The sequence below is a fragment of the Mustelus asterias genome, chromosome 2, assembly GCF_964213995.1.
Source record: "Mustelus asterias chromosome 2, sMusAst1.hap1.1, whole genome shotgun sequence".
NCBI lineage: Eukaryota > Metazoa > Chordata > Chondrichthyes > Carcharhiniformes > Triakidae > Mustelus > Mustelus asterias.
In genome coordinates this window covers 81,651,431-81,670,883 of record NC_135802.1, presented here as the reverse complement: position 1 = coordinate 81,670,883, position 19,453 = coordinate 81,651,431, and the positions used below count along the sequence as shown (strand labels likewise).

Here is a 19,453-nt window from a genome sequence, read left to right as displayed (position 1 = left end):
TCCTAATTCCTACGTTCTGTACTTCCTACATCTGATGAAGGTTGCAAATTAGAGTTTGAGTGATTATAGTTCCAAGTAGGATGGTATATGACTTGGAGGGGAACTTGAAGCTGATGGTGTTCCCACACACCTGCTGTCCTTGTCCTTCTAGGTGATAGAGGTTGTGGTTTTGGGCGGTGCTATTGAAGCAGCCTTGGCAAGTCGCTGCAGTACATCTTATTGATGGAAAGAAAGTCAGCAGAATAAATATTTATGTGACTCTTCAGTCCATGATTTATTCTAGCTTCCTATCAGTTCTACATAAATGTACCCAGGTCTGTTTGACTCGTTTATCATGGTTTGGATAGTTAAAAATCTATTGTTCAGTGGGAGTCTTGGCTTTTCTGTAATTTGATACTTTAGGAATAAAATGTTTGTTAATTCACAAGTTCCTTCTACCATGACCTTCCAAAGAGGAAGATTAGAAAAGCAATACTTAACAAAAGAAGAATTGAGTTTGATACAACAGTCAACATCCTTTTTTCGGGGACCAGATCTGTATCAGCATGAATATTAATTGTTGCTTCAAAAATTGAGTCAGGCAAATATAGATTCCACAAGGAAGGAACTAATCTCCAATCTGCACTGATCTGAGGTAGCAGAGTGCATGAGATTATATTCTGACCCTTCCTCTCAGCATTAGTCTGGCAGCCTAACAGCGCCATCAAAGTACAAACCACCATTCTTCAGGTCAAGCCCAAATTTACTGTTAGTGGTTTTGATGTTTTCACTATTAACAGGAGTGGGATGTTTTGCAACAACTAGCATGATCAGTGGCTTAGGACGCCATAGCAGTCACAGGAATAGTTTCTGGCTTTCCCACCTCACTTCCATGAGAACCAGATAGGCACCCTAAAAAACTGCCGATTTGTATTGGGTTGAAGATCAAAAAAGTAGAATGTAACAAATTCATCTCCTCCCCAAACACCGCAATCCTCCATGCACCCCCATGATGATCTTCTCTTTCCAGCTGCGACCAGAAGATTCTGATGCAAACCCTTCCAGGAATGCAAAACCTTCCATGGCATCAGTGCCAGAAGGCTCCTTGACCTTGTTGTAAATAGCCTGGACCAGGAAGGCTGAATGGGCCACTTCTTCTCTCATTGGTGCAACAAACCTCTGGTACACTGCACCTGACTGACCCCATGAAAGGAAAATTGATGTTTATGTAGGGTCTGGCAATGCACAGTAGCAACATAAGTAAAAGGAAAAAGGACGGAAAGAATTTGTGAATGTTTGTGAAGAATTTGTCAGATAACATTTGAAATAATGAATTGATGTAGCAATGAGTGTGCATGAGTTGAATGAGTATTGAATGTAATGGAATGGGTTTAATGTAATATGGTTTCTAACAATGAAAATTGTGGAGGATACTTGATTGAAGTGTTAGTAAATCTTAGTTGCTCTTGGGCTTGAAAATTACAAAACACAATGTTGAATATAATTATCATCAGATATATTGTTGGCTTGGAATAGAATTTACAAGATATGCTGAACGTGCAATTTTGTGAGCAGTATCCCAAATCTGCATTTATGGAATGTGAAATTGGCTTTATTATTAATCCTTTCAGAATGGAATGGCGTCTTCGAGCTGAATAGTAGTGAATGAAAACCTACATGTACATTATTTTTATTCAGTAGCTGACTTTGTGTTCTGGGATTAGTGTGGTGACTGCAATGCTTGCTTTATTTTGTTATTGAAAAACGTCCCTGAGGCGATGGCAGAAGGACTGCAGAAAATCTTAATAATTAACATTCAGACTCAAGTGATCATTTCCCTCCTGAATGCAAAAAAAAGTGGCATGCCGAGTGCGAGCAGTGCTGAGTACATGTTCAGCAAGAAGCCTTTAAAGTGCTTGTTTGTATTCTTAGCGATTTAGGTGCAGTTTCTCTGAAGACTGCAACTGAACCGAGTTGGATGATGATGCTTAATACAAGCATTTCATCTTTATTATTAGCATAAATAGACCCAAACATTCCATGTTACCTAAATATTGGATGCAGGTAAAATAGGGCTGCCCATAAAATAAATAAATCTGAAATATTCCTCAATATTTTAAAATTGCTTTGGTAATGAAACTTATTTTAAATATCTCAACACCACAAAACTATGTTTCTGGATGCAACTGCTATGGATTCAATATTTTAAGCCGAGGATTTGATTATGTGGGGAGACAAAATTATTACAAGTTTAAATCATGGTGGAATGTGATATTTTTGGACATAGTTTATTTTTATGCAGTGAATGGTCAGTATCTGCAATGCAGCAGCCTGAGAATGTGTTGATAACCAATTCAATCGTGGCATTCAAAAACAAATTGGATCATTATCTGAAAATTAAAAAAATTGCAAGGCTACAGGGAAAAGACAGGAGGTGACATTAAGTGAATTACCCTTGCAGAGAGCCAGCATGGACACAACAGACTGAATGGCCTCCTTCTGTGCTGTGACCATTTTATGATTGTAAATAGGCCTTTGTTTCTTTATGACAGTTCATGCACAGGAGTATAGGCAAAATATTATGGATGTTGGAATCTGAAACAAAAGCAGAAAATGCTGAAAAAAATCAGCAGGTCTGACAAGATCTGTGGAGAGAGAATAAAGCCAATGTTTCGCGTCAGAATGACCCTTCGTCAGAGCTGTGACAAAGGGTCATCCTGACTCAAAATGTTGGCTCTGTTCTCTCTCCACAGATGCTTTAACACCTGCTAAGTATTTCCAGCAATTTCTGTTTCATATAGAGTCATAGAGTCTTAGAGGTTTGCAGCATGGAAACAGACCCTTTGGCCCAACTTGTCCATGCCGCCCTTTTTTAAAAATCCCTAAGCTAGTCCCAATTGTCCGCATTTGGCCCATATCCCTCTATATTCATCTTACCCATGTAACTGTCTAAACGCTTTTTAAAAGGCAAAATTGTACCCACCTCTACTACCACCTCAAGCATCTTGTTCCAGACACTCATCATCCTCTGTGTGAAGAAATTGCCCCTCTGGACCCTTTTATATCTCTCCCCTCTCACCTTAAATCTATGCCCTCTAGTTTTAGACTCCTCTACCTTTGGGAAAAGGTATTGACTATCTAGCTGATCTATGCCCCTCATTATTTTATAGACCGCTATAAGATCGCCCCTCAGCCTCCTACGCTCCAGAGAAAAGTCCCAGTCTATCCAGTCTCTCCTTATAACTCAAACCATCAAATCCCGGTAGCACCCTAGTAGATATTTTCTGCATTCTTTCTAGTTTAATAATATCCTTTCTATAATAGGGTGACCAGAACTGTACACAGTATTCCAAGTGTGGCCTTACCAATGTCTTGTACAACTTCAACAAGACATCCCAACTCCTGTATTCAATGTTCTGACCAATGAAACCAAACATGCTGAATGCCTTCTTCACCACTCTGTCCACCTGTGATTCCACTTTCAAGGAGCTATGAACCTGTACCCCTAGAACTCGTTGTTCTGTAACTCTCCCCAGTGCTCTACCATTAACTGAGTAAGTCCTGCCCTGGTTCAATCTATCAAAATGTATCACCTCGCATTTATCTAAATTAAACTCCATCTGCCATTCATCAGCCCACTGGCCCAATTGATCAAGATCCCGTTGCAATCCGAGATAACCTTCTTCACTGTCCATTATGCCACCAATCTTGGTGTCATCTGCAAACTTACTAACCATGCCTCCTATATTCTCATTCAAATCTTTAATATAAATGACAAATAACAGTGGACCCAGCACCGATCCCTGAGGCACACTGCTGGTCACAGGTCTCCAGTTTGTAAAACAACCCTCTACATCCAGGCTTCTGTCATCAAGCCAATTTTGTACCCATTTAGCTACCTCACCTTGGATCCCATGAGATTTAACCTTATGCAACAACATATGTACCATGCGGTACGTATGTTCTCTACATGGACGTATGTCCATGTAGACAACATCAACTGCACTGCCGTCATCTACCTTCTTGATTACCCCTTCAAAAAACTCAATCAAATTTGTGAGACATGATTTTCCACTCACAAAGCCATGCTGACTGTCCCTAATCAGTCCTTGCGTCTCTAAATGCCTGTAGATCCTGTCTCTCAAAATACCTTCCAACAACTTGATGTGAGGCTCACCAGCCTGTAGTTCCCAGGCTTTTCCCTGCAGCCCTCTTTAAACAAAGGCACAACATTTGCCACCCTCCAATCTTCAGGAACCTCACCTGTGACTATCGATGATTCAAATATCTCTGCTAGGGGACCCTCAATTTCCTCCCTAGCCCCCCATAATGTCCTGGGACACACTTCATCAGGTCCCGGGGATTTATCTACCTTGATGCACTTTAAGACTTCCAGCACCTCCTTCTCTGTAATATGTACACAATGATATATAAGAGAAGTTTATATTTCAATCAAATCGTATTGAGTCCATTGCTGAATGAGTATCATCTATAAATGGGACTGTTCCTCAGACTTTAACATTGTGGTATGAGGCACAGTAGCAGCTCATGATAGAATCCTCATTTGAATGTTAGTGTTCACGATCAAATAAGGATTGTAGGATTCCTCATTAATGTAATCAAAACATCAATGTCTCAAAAAATTTCTTTTTGCTAATTCATGGCATGTGGGCAATGCTGCCAAGGTCAACCCATACCTAATAGCCCTTGAGAAGGTGGTGGTGGGATGCCTACTTAAACCACTACATTCCATAGAGTATAGGTACACCCACAGAGCTGTTAGGAAGAGAGTTACAGAGTTTTGGCCCAGCGACAGTGAAGGAACAGTGACACATTTCCAAGTCAGGACGGCGAGTGGCTTGTAGGGGAACTCCCAGGTCGTGGTGTTCCAATGTTTCTGTCGCCCTTATCCTTCTAGATGATAGTGGTTGTGGGTTTGAAAGATGCTGTCTATGGAGCCTTGGTGAGTTATTTCAGTGCTTCTTGTTGATGGTACACACTGCTGCTACTGTGTGTCAGTGGTGAAGGGAGTGAATATTTGTGAGTGGGGTGCCAATCAAGCGGGCTGCTTTCTCCTGGATGCTGTCAAGCTTCTTGATTGTTGTTGGAGCTGCACTCATCCAGGCAAGGTGAGAGTACTCCATCATGCTCCTGTCTTGTGCCTTGTAGATGGTGGACAGGCTTTGGGGAGTCAGGAGGTTAGTTAATTGCCACAGGATTCCTAGCTTCTGACCTGCCCTTGTAGCCACAATATTTATATGGCTAGTCCAGTTCAATTTCTGATCAATGGTAACCTCCAGTATGTTGATAGAGATTAGGGTTAATGCCATTGATGTCAAGTGGCAATGGTTAGATTCTCTTATGTTGGAGTTGGTCATTGCCTGGCACTTGTGCGGTACAAATGTTATTAGCCACTTGTCAGCCCAAACCTGAATATTGTCCACATCTTGCTGCATTTGGACATAGATTGGCTTAGTATCTGAGGAGTCAGAAATGGTGCTGAACATTGTGCAATCACCAGCAAACATTGCCACTCCTAGTGGAAGGAAGACCATTGATGAAGCAGCTGAAGATCATTGAACCTAGGACACTAGCCTGATGAAGTCCTGCAGTGATGGCCTGGAACTGAGATGATTGATCTCCAACCACAAAAGCTTCTTCCTTTGTGCCAGGTATGACAGCAACAAGCTGAGGGTTTCCCCCCTGATTCCCATTTATTCTTGTTTTGCTTGGGCTCCTTGATGCCAAACTTGGTTAAATGCTGCACTGATGTCCAGGGCAGTCTCTCTCACTTAATCTCTAGAGTTTAGCTCTTTTGTCTATGTTTGAACCAAGGCTGCAATGAGGCCAGGAGCTGAGCTGCCCTGGTGGAACCCAAACTGAGAATCAATGGGCAGGTTTTGCTAAACTAGTCTCACTTGCACTGTTGAGAAACTCTTCCATCACTGTACTGAGGATCAAGAGTAGACTGATAGGGATAACTGGCCAGGTTGGATTTGTCCTGCTTTCTGTACACAGGACATACCTGGGCAATTTTCCACAGGAAGGCAGTGGTATATTGGTATTCTCACAGGATTCAGGCTAATGCTCTGGGAACCTGGGTTCGAATAAAAACCTGGAATTAAGTCAAATGATGACCATTAAACCATTGTCGATTGTCGTAAAAACCCATCCGGTTCACAAATGTATTTGAAGGAAGGAAATCTGTTGTCCTTATTTGGTCTGGCCTACAAGTGACTCCAGACGCACACAAATATGTTTGTCCCTCTGAAAAGGCCTAGCAAGTCACTCGGTTCCAGGGGAATTAGGGACGGGCAACAAATGCCGGCCCTGCCAGCGATACCCACATCCCATAAAAGAAAACAGAAAAAGAATTGTTGGGAAGATGCCACTGGAACAGCTTTGCTACGAGCCCAGCAAGTTCTGGAGCACAAGTACTATTGCCAGAATAGTTCAGGTTTTTTAAAAAAGTTTTATTTATTCGTGTCACAAGTAAGCTTACACTTGTAACACTGCAATGGAGTTACTGTGAAAATCCTCTAGTTGCCACACTCTGGCGCCTGTTCGGGTACACTGAGGGAGAATTTAGCATGGCAAATGCACCTAACCAGCACATCTTTCAGACTGTGGGAGGAAACCAAAGTACCCAGAGGAAACCCACGCCGACATGGGGAGAACGTGCAAACTCCACATAGACAATGACCCAAGCCGGGAATCGAATCCAGGTCTGTGGTGCTGTGAGGCAGCAACGCTAACCACATTGTCAGGTTTCACAGTCCTTGCAGTACACAGTGCCTTCAGCCATTTCTTGATATCATATTGAATTGGTTGAAGATCTGTGATGCTGGGGGCCTACAGAGGAGGCCAAGATGGTTTATCCACTCAGCACTTCTAGTTGAAGATTGTTGCAAATGCTAATTTGCTATAAAGACCTTACAGAATAAAAAAATATACAGTGTTATTTCTTTGCAGATTAGTGTTAATGTGGCATACTTTTCCTAGACACAAAGGGGGCTGAATTCAATAGACCCCAAAATGCCTATTGATTGCAATGTAAGCAGCGCAGCAATTTCAGGCTGTTGTTATTTTCATGATTTTAGTCTTCAGTAAGGATTAAGTGGGGTGGTCAGTGGATGGACATGCTGGAAGGAAGCCAATGTCATGAGTGGTTAGCACCAGTGAAAGATTGTTTCCATTAAATAAAATTAATTGCATCCCTTAATGGGGAGATGAATTTTGATTGGAGCGGGTGCTGTCATGCAGGAAGTGACTCTGACCTGGGAAATATTGAAGAAAGGCAAAACAAAGGAAAGAGTGGGCTCCAGATTTCTGGTTGCTGTACTGCAGGCCTTGGTAAAGGAGGTGGAAAATCAGTGAAATGTTCTGTATTTGCAAGGAGCCAGGAGGCTCTCCAGAGATACACTAGAGGGCAATGGAAGCAGATAAACACGGAGGTCAGTGGCAGGGGACATTCCCTCGGGAGCTGCTGTGGTGCCGTGAGAAGTTCAATGATCTTACATGAGTGATCAAACTCAATCAGTGCATCTTCAAATGCTATATACAATCAATTGCACACAAGTCACAGGCACAGCTCAAATCTCACCTCCTTTGCTCATCTCCTGTGTTGTGCCTGCCGCACAGTCTGTTTTAACCCTTATACAATGGACAAAGAATTGCGAGTAGACTTCTTGTACAACCAATATTTATTTAAAACACACAATCAATAATCACCCACCCAACCAACAATAAGTTATCTTACAGAAAATACTAAAGTTCAAGTCCAATACGAGACCTTGACTTAACTTTGCGTGACCGGCAAGTACCCAAGCAGATATTGGCCTTTATCTGTGCGCTGGTCTCGGTCGTCCTCTGCGTAGTCTGGTCCTTTGGTCTGATCTGGCACTCTGGCTCTGGTCTTCCTTCCTTCTCAGGTGTGGTGGCTCTCCTCATGCTGGTCGTTGCTGGCAACGGTCACTGTTGTTGTAGCTTGCTCGTGGGGTCAGAGAGAGAGAGAGAGCTTCTGTTGTGCAGCACCTTTTATCCCTCCTTGATTTTGTGTCCTTTTTGGGCAGTCTCCTGATTCCTGTCAATCAATCAATCAGGGCTTGATCACCCTGATCGATAAGAGTCCAATCAAGTGCTGCCACACACCGATCTCTGGGCGTGTACCTACAGGCCATGCCTGTAGGTGCTGGAGACACAAAGGCCACATACCTCCCTCCAAATAAGGAGTTAAGGTAAACAAGTATGTTTGACCAGAAAGTGTCCATTGTCTTTGGGATGGCCTATTTTCTGTGTATTCACTCGTCAGGGTTGCAACCTGTTTATCTGTCTTTTAGGCTGTAGCCTGTCGTTTTAGTTCTTGCCCAATTGTCTCAGAGTGCTTTACAAATCGCCATTTTAGGTGGTCCGTTTGGCCACACCTGCAACAATCTCTGGCAATCAAGACTGACATTCATAAGCTTTACCGCACTGTCTTTCACTTAGCAACACTGCAAGCCTTATACTCTTGCCCACAGCTTGAAAACATTGTTAGCTATTCAACCGATACAGTCACATCACGCAAACCGATTATGTGACAGTCACTGAGGCAGTTCCCGTTCTTTAGCAGGACAAAGGATTGCGCAACCAAGGACAGCAGGAGCTAAATGGAGGGGACAGGAATGTCTAAATATCCTAACTCCCATGCCATTACTGGATCATGATGTGGAGATGCCGGCATTGGACTGGGGTGGGCACAGTAAGAAGTCTCACAACACCAGGTTAAAGTCCAACAGGTTTATTTGGAATCACAAGCTTTCGGAATGCTGCATCTTCACCTGAAAGCTTGTGATTCCAAATAAACCTGTTGGACTTTAACCTGGTGTTGTGAGACTTCTCACTGGATCAGCCATTGCTGAGGCTGTGGTCAGCAGCAGGGCTGAAACTTTTGAAGATGAAGATATCCAGCTACGAGAGATGTTTTACCGGAGCTTTTTGTCTTGCTCTCATCAGAACAAACAAAAAATGTCAAATTTCAAACAATCACAACAATTTAAAACACTGGAGAAAAGGGGTGCTGATTGGTTGGCAAGTTGACCATGATTGGCGAAGTAGTGTATGTTCCCCATTCTGCCGATAATTCAAAAAAAGCGCATGGTTTTCTCAACCCAGAGCCACTCAAGACCATTGCCGTAGGTCACCTACAGTCTCCTCCACCTAATGTCAGCAACCTTTTGTCAGCCAAGCTACAGCCACTGGGGTAGCAATACAAAGGAGCACTAGGGCAGGCAAAGACCCATGGAAGGCCAGGTCAAGAATGATTTCTTATTTTGTGTTGACATTCATTTTTGACTTGTGACCAAACAATGTGATGATCAATGTCAGTGGGATGGCAAGGATTGTGGACGCTCCAATTGAGTTTACTGCCATCACATTTGAATTAGTTCTTCATGTAAATGCTGGGGTAAAAGATGCTGCCCTGTTTTCTGTCCCCTCTTCTTCCTTGTACTCCTCTTCCTTTCATGCTCCTTAGTTGATAGCTGGTAGCAACGGCTTACTCCTCATGATGGTGAGGCTATGCATTATGCAGCATAGAATCACAGATTCTTGAGACACCCTCAGCTGAGGACTACAGGTTCCCTACTGCTCAGTCCAGGCAATAGATTTGTTGAGTCAACTCACCAATGATCTCAGTAAAATTCCAGAGATCATATGGCTCTCATTGTATGCATGCTTTGTACGTGTGCCTAGCTTGTGAACCAGAGTCAGGAATGATGTTGTCAACAGATAACCCTTGTGATCTAGGAGCCACCCTTAGGTTTCCCATGGTGCTTGAAAAACAGTGGGCATAGCGGACCACCACAAAGTGAATGCATCATGATTAGTACCAGGATAGCAGGCATTGACCTACATTGTGTTGCCTATGGTCATAAATCAGCTGAGTGTTAAGGCAGTGGAAGTCCTTTGTTCCAGTACACCTGAGAGTGATATGCAATGCTTGCAAAGCACCATGTGTGTGGCAGATTGCATCCTTCACCATGGGGTGCCTTGAATCCTCGCAAACCCTCTGTCCACTTCTTCTCACAAGAGTATACAATATAATCAGTTCTCTTTATGTATAGAGTCTCAGTGATCTCCTTACATAACAGTGGACAATAAACTGGAAGATTTACAAATATCACCTGCTCCGTCTGGAAAAAAGCTGACCCATGGAAGTTCACTAGCAATGCAGACCTTGCCATTCTCTGAGGTTGCTCTTGTGGCTGTAGGGGATTGAAGATTTCAGTGAGGAGATCTTTACTGAAGTTCAGAGGTCTGACACATTGGGCTGAATTTTAATTTAAACATCAAACAGGTTGGGATGGAGCGAGGAGTTAAAGTGTCAGAAACCTGTTCCCCAACCTACACCCAAATGCATCCTACCCATTAAACTGGAATTTGGACAGGCAAGCAACCAACTCCAAGGAGGTGGGTTAGAACCTTAGATATCATAAAGAAGCTCTGGGTATCCTTGTCATTCAGATTTTGAAAATTAATGATTGCAGGCTGGGCTTCCTGAGCCATGGGTGATGCAGTAACTTCCTCAAGGCAACGATTTGGTAGATTTAGGATGTGAGTTCCTCCACACTTATCCCCGACATCCAGAGATCTGACAGAAGAGCCTCTGCAATTGGTATACCCAGTGAACTTTGACCCACAACCTTCTACTTCAACCTCACCAGTAGACCCCATTCCTCTCTTTTCAACAGGCTCTGATTGTAGCCACCCCCCCCCCCACCCCAACCATAGCCCAGTCCCTCTTGCAGGACTCAGTTTTGTCACGCTCCCCTCCATTGCTACCACCCCTGCAAAACCACTACTAACCCCACCCTCCTGTTGACACCACTCCACTCTGGTTGAACCGATCTATCTGTCAGCGCACTCTTAATTTTACAGATGGCCCACTGCCAGGACCTCTGTAGCCCTCTCTGCTGAAAGCTTTCTTTATGGGAGGTAGCCGGAGCCAGAAGACCAGTAGGATTCCCAAAGCTCTGCTTCAAGGATGTTTGCAGCCATGAGATGTAGACCTAAAGTTTGATTTCACCAGAGGGAGATCTGAGCCAACAAGAGCCAACAACAGACAATGCCTGTAGACCAGTGTATGCCACCATGAGGATCAGTGGTTACAGCAGCTTAGCAGCAGGTTCCAATGCCAGAAACAGCACCCACAACGTCTGATAACCACCCCATATGTGGCACTTGTGGCAGAACCTGCCTCTTCATGGATTGACTTCTTCAGCCACCAAGAAAAGTCTAATATGTGTAACTATTCGATTGGAAATGGAAGGATTTACTTGGAAGAATTATGAAAGTAATAGAAATGAATCCACGGGCTTCATTTTACATGCTCACGCTGGGCGAGCTTTCGACGTAAGGGCGTGTAAAATAGGGTGTAAAAGTCGAATGATGAAATCGTTGTCGATTATTGTAAAAACCCATCTGGTTTACTAATGTCCTTTAGAGAAGGAAATCTGTTGTCCTTATTTGGTCTGGCCTACATGTGACTCCAGATCAACACCAATGTGATTGACTCTTGAACGACCTTGGGGATAGGCAATAAATGCCACCCGGCAATGCCCACATCCCATGAACAAATAAAAAATTTTTTGGCGAGGACACTCGGGCAGCTGATTTATAAAAAATAACCTCTTTGATGGATGGAAAGGAAAGGGAAGTTTTATCGTCAGGGGCTGCTCTTTCCCAATCAGGGTCCACTCCCCACTTTGTTCCTACCAACTCACAGCCTTAAACCACCCCACTGCCCTCCTCCTTGACCTGCCTAAACCCTCCCCTTGCAAGAACCCTGTTTTAGGGGATCCACGAGCCTTCTACCTACTTCTCTTGCAGGCCTCGCAGTGCCCAATAATGAGCTCTTGGTGCTGCCAGCACTGATGGAGCTGCCGGCCAATCAGATTGTCTGGCAGCTCTCGAGGGAGGGTGGAAGTCCCACTCCGCCATTGTTTAGCTTGCCCGCAGCACATCACCACTGTGGGGCAGGCCGGCATGGACAGGGTCAGCGCCACGGCAACTTTGCTTCCAGGGTGGGGAATGAGCCATCCACCATCCTCCATAATATTCATCCTCGTGTATTTGTGAATATTTAACTCTGGACAATTATCAAATGCGAGACCAAAAGACAAATAAAGTTTCCTTACTATTGTTTTGGAATTAAGAAAAAATTAAAACTATGCTTTAATTGTTCTTTTTTAACAGGGGCCACCTGGACTGACTGGCGAGCAAGGCCCTGATGGATTCCAAGGCCTAAAGGTAGGAAATTCCATTGCCTATGGGTTGGTTGATTGAGATTGTCTCTCTATGAAGTATTTATTTTTGTCTCTGCTAAAAATGTATGTTAAAAAAGCAATGTGAAATTGGTCTATGACAGGAGCGCAAAAAGTGCTCATGGTGAATAGGCAGAGGATATTTCACCAAGTCAGTTTTAATTTTCCATTGACTTGGAAAATATTTGCATGCAAACCTGATGACATCACAAGCGAGGGGCGAGGAAGATCCAAAGTCACGTGCTCGCTGGCGACAACTGTGACTTCTGGATCTTGAGCCCTCGCTGGCAACCTTGCAGATGGCGAATGCGGGCTCAAGATTTTGCCCATTGAATCAAGTCTCCAAAAGAGTTTGAACTATTAAAAGCAAATTACTGCGGATGCTGGAATCTGAAACCAAAAGAGAAAATGCTGGAAAATCTTAGCAGGTCTGGCAGCATCTGTACGGAAAGAAAAGAGCTGACGTTTCGAGTCCAGGTGACTTTTTGTCAAAAGCTTTTGGAAAAGGGCCATCTGGACTCGAAACGTCAGCTCTTTTCTTTCCTTTACAGATGCTGCCAGGCCTGCTAAGATTTTCCAGCATTTTCTCTTTTGTGTTTGAACTATTGTTCTGTGAGCTTCAAGGTCAGATGCAGTGAAAAATTGACTGTTGATTCACTTGAGCCCATTCCGCATTGCTGACCTAGATCAAATTGTAATGGCATTATTACAGGCTCAGTCAAAAATGTGCCAGTGAAGACCTTTATTTAATATGAATACAAATGTGAGGTATGTGATGTCTGTTGTGAATTTGATTCTGTTTCTTAAATTTACTGTTTGGTTAGCATTTCCCTATTACTGGCACAAACCATGAGGGACATAATGGGTGAAACTCCATTTTTTGGTACTGGAGCAGTATTTAAATAGATGTTGTAATATTGTGATATCACACTGTTAATGTAAGCCTACTTGTGACACTAATAAATAAACTTTAAACTTTATTGTTTGAACTGATGTCACATGTTGTCATATCTAAAATTGGCCGAAATGCCCTTAAAGTGAGGAGCGCTGTGATTTTGCTCTAAATAATTTTTATAAATGCAGCACACAAAAGGGATAATCTGTGATAAAACAACATGGACAACAGTGAATCAACGGTACATTCTACATCTCTTCCAATTTTTATCTCTATTGTCTTTCAATGGAAATAAAATTGGGAGATGTAGGGCCCAATTTTACCATCAGGTTGTGCCCGTTTTCAGGCGCAAAAACTTGGGAAAGTCGGGCCCACCTCCGCGCCCGTTTCCCCTTTTACCAATCGCCAAAAATGGCTGCCGTCTGGACTGCGCCCAAAACGGGTGCAACATCAATTTAGATGCATTTGCATGCATTTAAATTGATTTAATGGGCCGCATGCCCAAACTTACCGGCACTTCCCCCTTTACCATCGCGTTCCCCCGTCCAGATTCGGCACGAAACAGACATGGTCCGCAACGGTCCAATTTGGGTGCTCCAGCTTCTGAGGAGGTACGTTCAGAGCTTCCGGCGCTCTCTGAATCAGATCGGTGGTGGGGTGAGGGGAGAGAGGCGGGTCAGATGGCTCTCTGGAGGGGGGTAGAAGGGAGGCGGGTCAGATGGCCCTCTGGTGGGGGGGGCAGAGGGTTCCACTGCCACGCTGCTTGCGATCGGTGGGGAAAAGGGGGAGTCCACTGCCAATCTGCGTGAGTGGTGGGGGGAAAGGGGGGGTCCACTGCCACTCTACGTGCAATCGGAGGGGGGCGATGGGAGGCAGGGGGCTGCGATCGGTCTGGGTAGCGGGGGGATGAGGGGATAAGAGGGACAGTTACGTTGTGGAGGTTTGTGGGGGCCAAGGGGTGGCAGTATCCGGCCTGGGAGCGATGTGGCAGGGGAGCGTTTTTCTATTATTTTTACTGCACATGCACAGTTGAAAGCTCCGATCGGAGCTGCAGTGTTTCGGGCGCATTAAGCCCCGCCCACAGATTTGTGCAGCGCAATTCGGAATTGCTGCTATTTTTTCAAGCAGATGGGGGCGCCTGAGAACAGGTCTAAAAGTTGGATCTGAAATACTCCCAGATTCAAGTCCGCCCAGCACTTAGAATCAAAATGGTAAAATTGGGCCCGTAAAGCAGCTATTCATTTGCCTTTGCCATTTTTACATCATTGCACAGTCAAAATTACTCTCTCAGAGTTCCTTGATTGATGAATGCTAAAGTTTTACTAGCAAGTACAACTTAATATAGCTTTTATGAAGCTGGCCAAGAAATAGATGATCGATTTATGTTTGCACAATTATTCAATTCAATCCGTAAGCTTGCAAATACTGAAATGTGTGGAGTGGACCAGATATTGAAGCAGTGATCTGCCTTCATTGTGATTCATATTTGGAATAATTGTAGGTCAGACTTTCAAACTTTCAGAGAACAAATCTAATTGAATAAATGTTGAGAAAGTTTTAAATATCTATTTCTCCCTCTCCGATTCCCATACACAACAAATGTATGGATCCAAGTACAGAAAATGAGTCACATACTTCAAGCAGTGCTGTCAGGAGAACTTTAACATCTGTAGCCTTTAATATCTGCTCATGTAATTGAAATGGAAAAAAAAGATCCTACGTCGTTTATATTTACTTACCTGATGCTCTGTCATATGTTTAAAAGTGTTTGTGGGCTGCTTGTTGGAAGACCAGACAACATTGGTCTTTTGTGTTTTGCAATTTTGTATTCTTGAAACTGAAAAACTTGGTTTAGATCCAAGGGGGAAAAACACATGACTTGAACATAGTAGTTCGGAGACTATCAGCGTTTCATTTCTCAGCATTTGCTTTGTGACAGTTTGTGAATTTAGCAAAACTTCCCGGACTGAAGAATAAACTCTACCAGGTTGACACCCGCAACAGACAAATACTAGAACTGGTCCTCTGAAATATCTTAAATGTGTAACACTTCATTTTAACAGAAATATGACAAAACAGTAAGATTTATATATCTACTTTGTCTTTGAGTTGTAAGCAGGCAGCCTTCAAGTCATTGATGTAAGACTTCACTTCTGTGACCTACAGGCTTATGATTCTTGCCTGACATTCATGAGAAATTAAATAAGACATGAAGGCCTAGATTTTCGCTCCCGAATTGGGAGCGCAGCGTCAGAAAAATTCTCGACTCTGCAAACCCAATTTAGAAGAAAGTACACCGGATGGTCTGATTATCATTCCGGGGGGGGTGTATGGGGCAGGGGTGATGGTGTTAATGGGAGTCAAGCTCCCTTGGAAACAGTGGTGGAGGCAGCAACAGTTGCTGCTGGCTGTAGAGGCAGGTGTGTGAAAGGTGGCCTCAATGCTCTGGCACTTTTCCCAGCTGTCAAAAAGTCCCTTGAAATCAGCCTCTGCAGCTTCATCCCCTCACATCGTTGCAACCTCCACACATTCTGCATGCTTCATCCACGCCAACACATGCCACCTCATAATCCACACACCCCATGGCCCCTCATACTCTATGCCCCTCATACCCCCTATGCCAACTCAGTGCAACCTCATGGCAACCCATGCTCCTCAGTCTTTGCCCTTACACCCTCCATGCCAACTCACCCAGTATCCCCCCATCAGTAGACCTTGGGGTCCATGCTAAGATGAAATAAAATAAAGTATTAAGTGTCTATTGATGATCTCACTATTTTTAAAAAATCACTCACTACACCCATTCATTACATTTAACTTCCTTCCACAATTTCATCCTTATAAAAACAAATATTTGTATCCGTAACTCCACATCAAAGAACTTGGCAGAATTTTCCCATTGGCAAATGCCAATAGCAGGTAGGAAATGTGACATTGAAGCTGTTGGCACCAACGGTAGCTTTCTCCACCATATTGTTTTGGGATGTGGAGAGAAAATAGGCAGGGGGACGGATCCGGCGATGTCACCTTGGCAGAGTGGGCTCTGATTGAACCTTCCCCACCAGCAACTTCACTTTTGGAAGATAGGGGTGTCATCTTTAAAAGGTGCCTCTTTGCACAAAGGTTCACTTGGAAACCCCCTTTCAACTTACCACCCCATTATGCAATCCCCACTGCCCCCGAGTGATGCACTCACCTGATCTCCTCTGGGTGTCTGCTTGCCAGGTGCATGGCTTGGGAGACCAGTTAGTTTTCATTTGGTCTACCCTCACGCTAACATGAATGGAATTTCTTACAGGGTGAACGATTCAGGCATTGAGGCTTGATAATGATTTGCTAATATCTGGAAATGATGTTTCTGACGTTGAATATTGGGAAACACATTATGCCACTAGCAGGGGAGGGGACAATTACATTACAATTTTATGTCAGTATGAAACATGATTGGGTTATCTCACAAGATCTTCTGCTCCTGTTGTCAAACCCGCCCAATAAAAATGGGAGCGGAAAATCCTGGCTTTTATAACCAACTGGAGCTGTAATTGAACTGTGAATTGATAGGCACCCCATTGTTTTAATTAAAGGTTGTGGATTTAGTTTTGCAGCACAAATTCAATAATTAAACCCCCAAGCTTATATCAACAGACAATGAAACAGAAAGCACGTTGTTAAATTGGCAGCTGATTTAAAAAAAAATTAAAGTCCAGGAGATTTAAATAGCTCAACAGCTTGACAGTTCCAATGAGTCGATCCAATTTCTATGCACTTTTATGTCTACTTTTAACAATCCCAAAGGGCACCTTACATCTCCCAAAGGCATATCAGGAGCTACCCAAAAGGTTGCCTTACTTCTCCAAAATGGTCTGTATCTCTCTATAGAGCTCTGGTAAGTTTAGACTTTCTCTTCAAAGTGTAACTCCCACAAGTCTTGTTTTGGAAATTCCACTAATGAAAATTAGATGTGTTTGAAGGCAGCTGTACTTTTACATATGCAACTGCCTCCATGAACCACAGTGCAAACCATAATCTGCCCCCATTCCTCTCATGGCGAAAATGGTGGGTGTTGGGTTCGGAACTGAGACTTCTGGAACCAGGGGTCCAGTTCCATTTTTTCTATGCTGGACACCTTCTCCATTGTTGCAAAATTTCAGGCCACAGATTCCATCTTTACAATTTTATGCATTTTCAAGGAAGATCAAAATCACTGCTAACACACAATCTAAAAGTAGTCATAAAAAATATTACTTTGCCAGTAATGCAACATTACAAAGGATAACAATACATGCAGCCATGAATGAATGATCAGTCCTTGTTGATAGTAAGTCATTCTGACTGAGACGTGATTTTCAGCTACTGCAAAGCGTGTTCTTTTTGCAACATCTTATTAATCCTTTTCAGTGGTGGATCTACGTTATTAAACATGATTTTCCTTTTATAATGGATTTCCTTAATTCACACTTGTCCAAGTTACTGTTAGTTTTATCCCAGATAATCATTTCTGAAGGTTTTCCACAACCAAGGTTAAACTAATTGGCCTGTAGTTGCCAGGCTTATCCTTTTAAACAAGGTTGTTACATTTTGCAATTTTCCATTGCCTGACTCCACCACTAAGGAGGATTGGAAGATTATTGCCAGTACCTCTGCACTTCCACCTTACTGCCCTCAGCATCCTCAGATAGATTCCATTGGATCCTGGTGACTTATCAACTTACAACCAGTCAGTCTTAGCAAATGTAGCATAATGAATTCTCTACTTAACACGCTGATAAACCTTAGTGAGAACAAACAAGCAATAGAGCAAGGAACTCTCTTTTCTTTGAATGCTCCTGCAGTGTATTTCAAACAACCTGTTGCCAATCAATCACTTCCGAGTGCACCGTTGTTTCTTATTGACTTTCATTTTGAATTTTTCAGTGTGACTGTCAATTTACTGGAAATTTGTGCCAATCGAGGTGCAGTTTGTGATGTGCTCGGTACAACCTGGGTAGGGAGACTTTCAAATTTATTTCAATTAGGACTTAATGCCAGTAGATAATTTCCACCCATTACTGTGGGTTTAATTTAATTTCACTCCCCTACTGGGGCGGTATGGTAGCACAGTGATTAGCACTGCTGCTTCACAGCACCAGGGACCCGGGTTCAATTCCCTGCTTGGGTCATTGTCTGTGTGGAGTTTGCATCTTCTCCCCGTGACTGTGTGGGTTTCCTGCAGGTGCTCCAGTTTCCTCCCACATTCTGAAAGACGTGCTGGTTAAGTGCATTGACCCGAACAGGCGCCAGACTGTGGTGACTAGGGGAATTTCACAGTAACTTCATTGCAGTGATAAGTCTTACTTGTGACTAATAAATAAACTTTTTCCTTAGGGGAAATGGCTGATGTGTCACCCAGACCATCATAAGAAACAGCTTCTGTAAAAAAAATGTTGTTTCAACAGATGTTTCTGCAAAAACCTTAAGATTAAAATAGTGCAGTCCTCCTGGTGTGCTCCTACTAAAGCTCCAGCTGCACTCCAGGGCCCAGGCTTGCCAAACAGCACGAGGCAGGTAGATGTGCTGCAGTGGCAGACGAGCTGGCCAGATCAATGCAAGTTAGTTTCTTCACACTGGCCTCACAAAATGCAGTGGAGTCAGTGCGAGAGGTCACTGACAGACAAAATCCCAGAATGGCAGCCTGCAAATTTTCAGCACCTTTGCATTACCAGGTAAACACAGTGCAAGTACTAGTCCTCTGAGATGAAGGCCTTTCCTGTGCTGCCATGAAATATACTTTCAGTTCAGGAGTGTGGAATGGGACCAATCTCATGGATTCTTGTTTAACTAGGAACTGAGACAGACTTTCAGCAAATTAATTCAATTTGATAAAGGTGATTTTAATTGCCAGACCCAGATGTCAGATCCTGGGAGATTTCTGTAAATCACTGCCTGAAGCAGTTGTGCAAATTTTAGCAGCTTTATTCTTCAAAGTAAAACCCAAAACTCATTTTCTAAAAACACTTGAATTTCATAGGCTACCGTTTAATTAAGTAGAATTTTTGTTCCTTTGGTAGGGAGAGGGGTGCGGGAGAATTGGGGTTGGGGGAAGAATTTGAAACAAAGGTAATAATATTTTGCAAAATTTGTATTTATGGGATCAAGACAGATTGTCTTGCCAAAATCGTGTTATATAAAATACATTTCTGTTTGACATGATGGAGTGACTGAATGAATTGAGTAGATTTCTTTTATTTCTTGTGGGAATGAAAATGACAGTAATTTAATTGTGTAAAAGAACAGTGAA

General features: G+C 43.2%; 1 protein-coding gene across 1 annotated transcript in view; it reads left to right on the top strand.

Annotated features, from left to right (window-relative positions):
* Positions 1 to 19,453, top strand: part of LOC144509371 (uncharacterized) — a 188,196-nt gene that overhangs the window by 48,233 nt on the left and 120,510 nt on the right. The window contains exon 11 of the mRNA XM_078238108.1: positions 12,214 to 12,267. Coding sequence (XP_078094234.1) covers positions 12,214 to 12,267 — 54 coding nt within the window. The remainder of the gene's footprint in view (positions 1 to 12,213; positions 12,268 to 19,453) is intronic.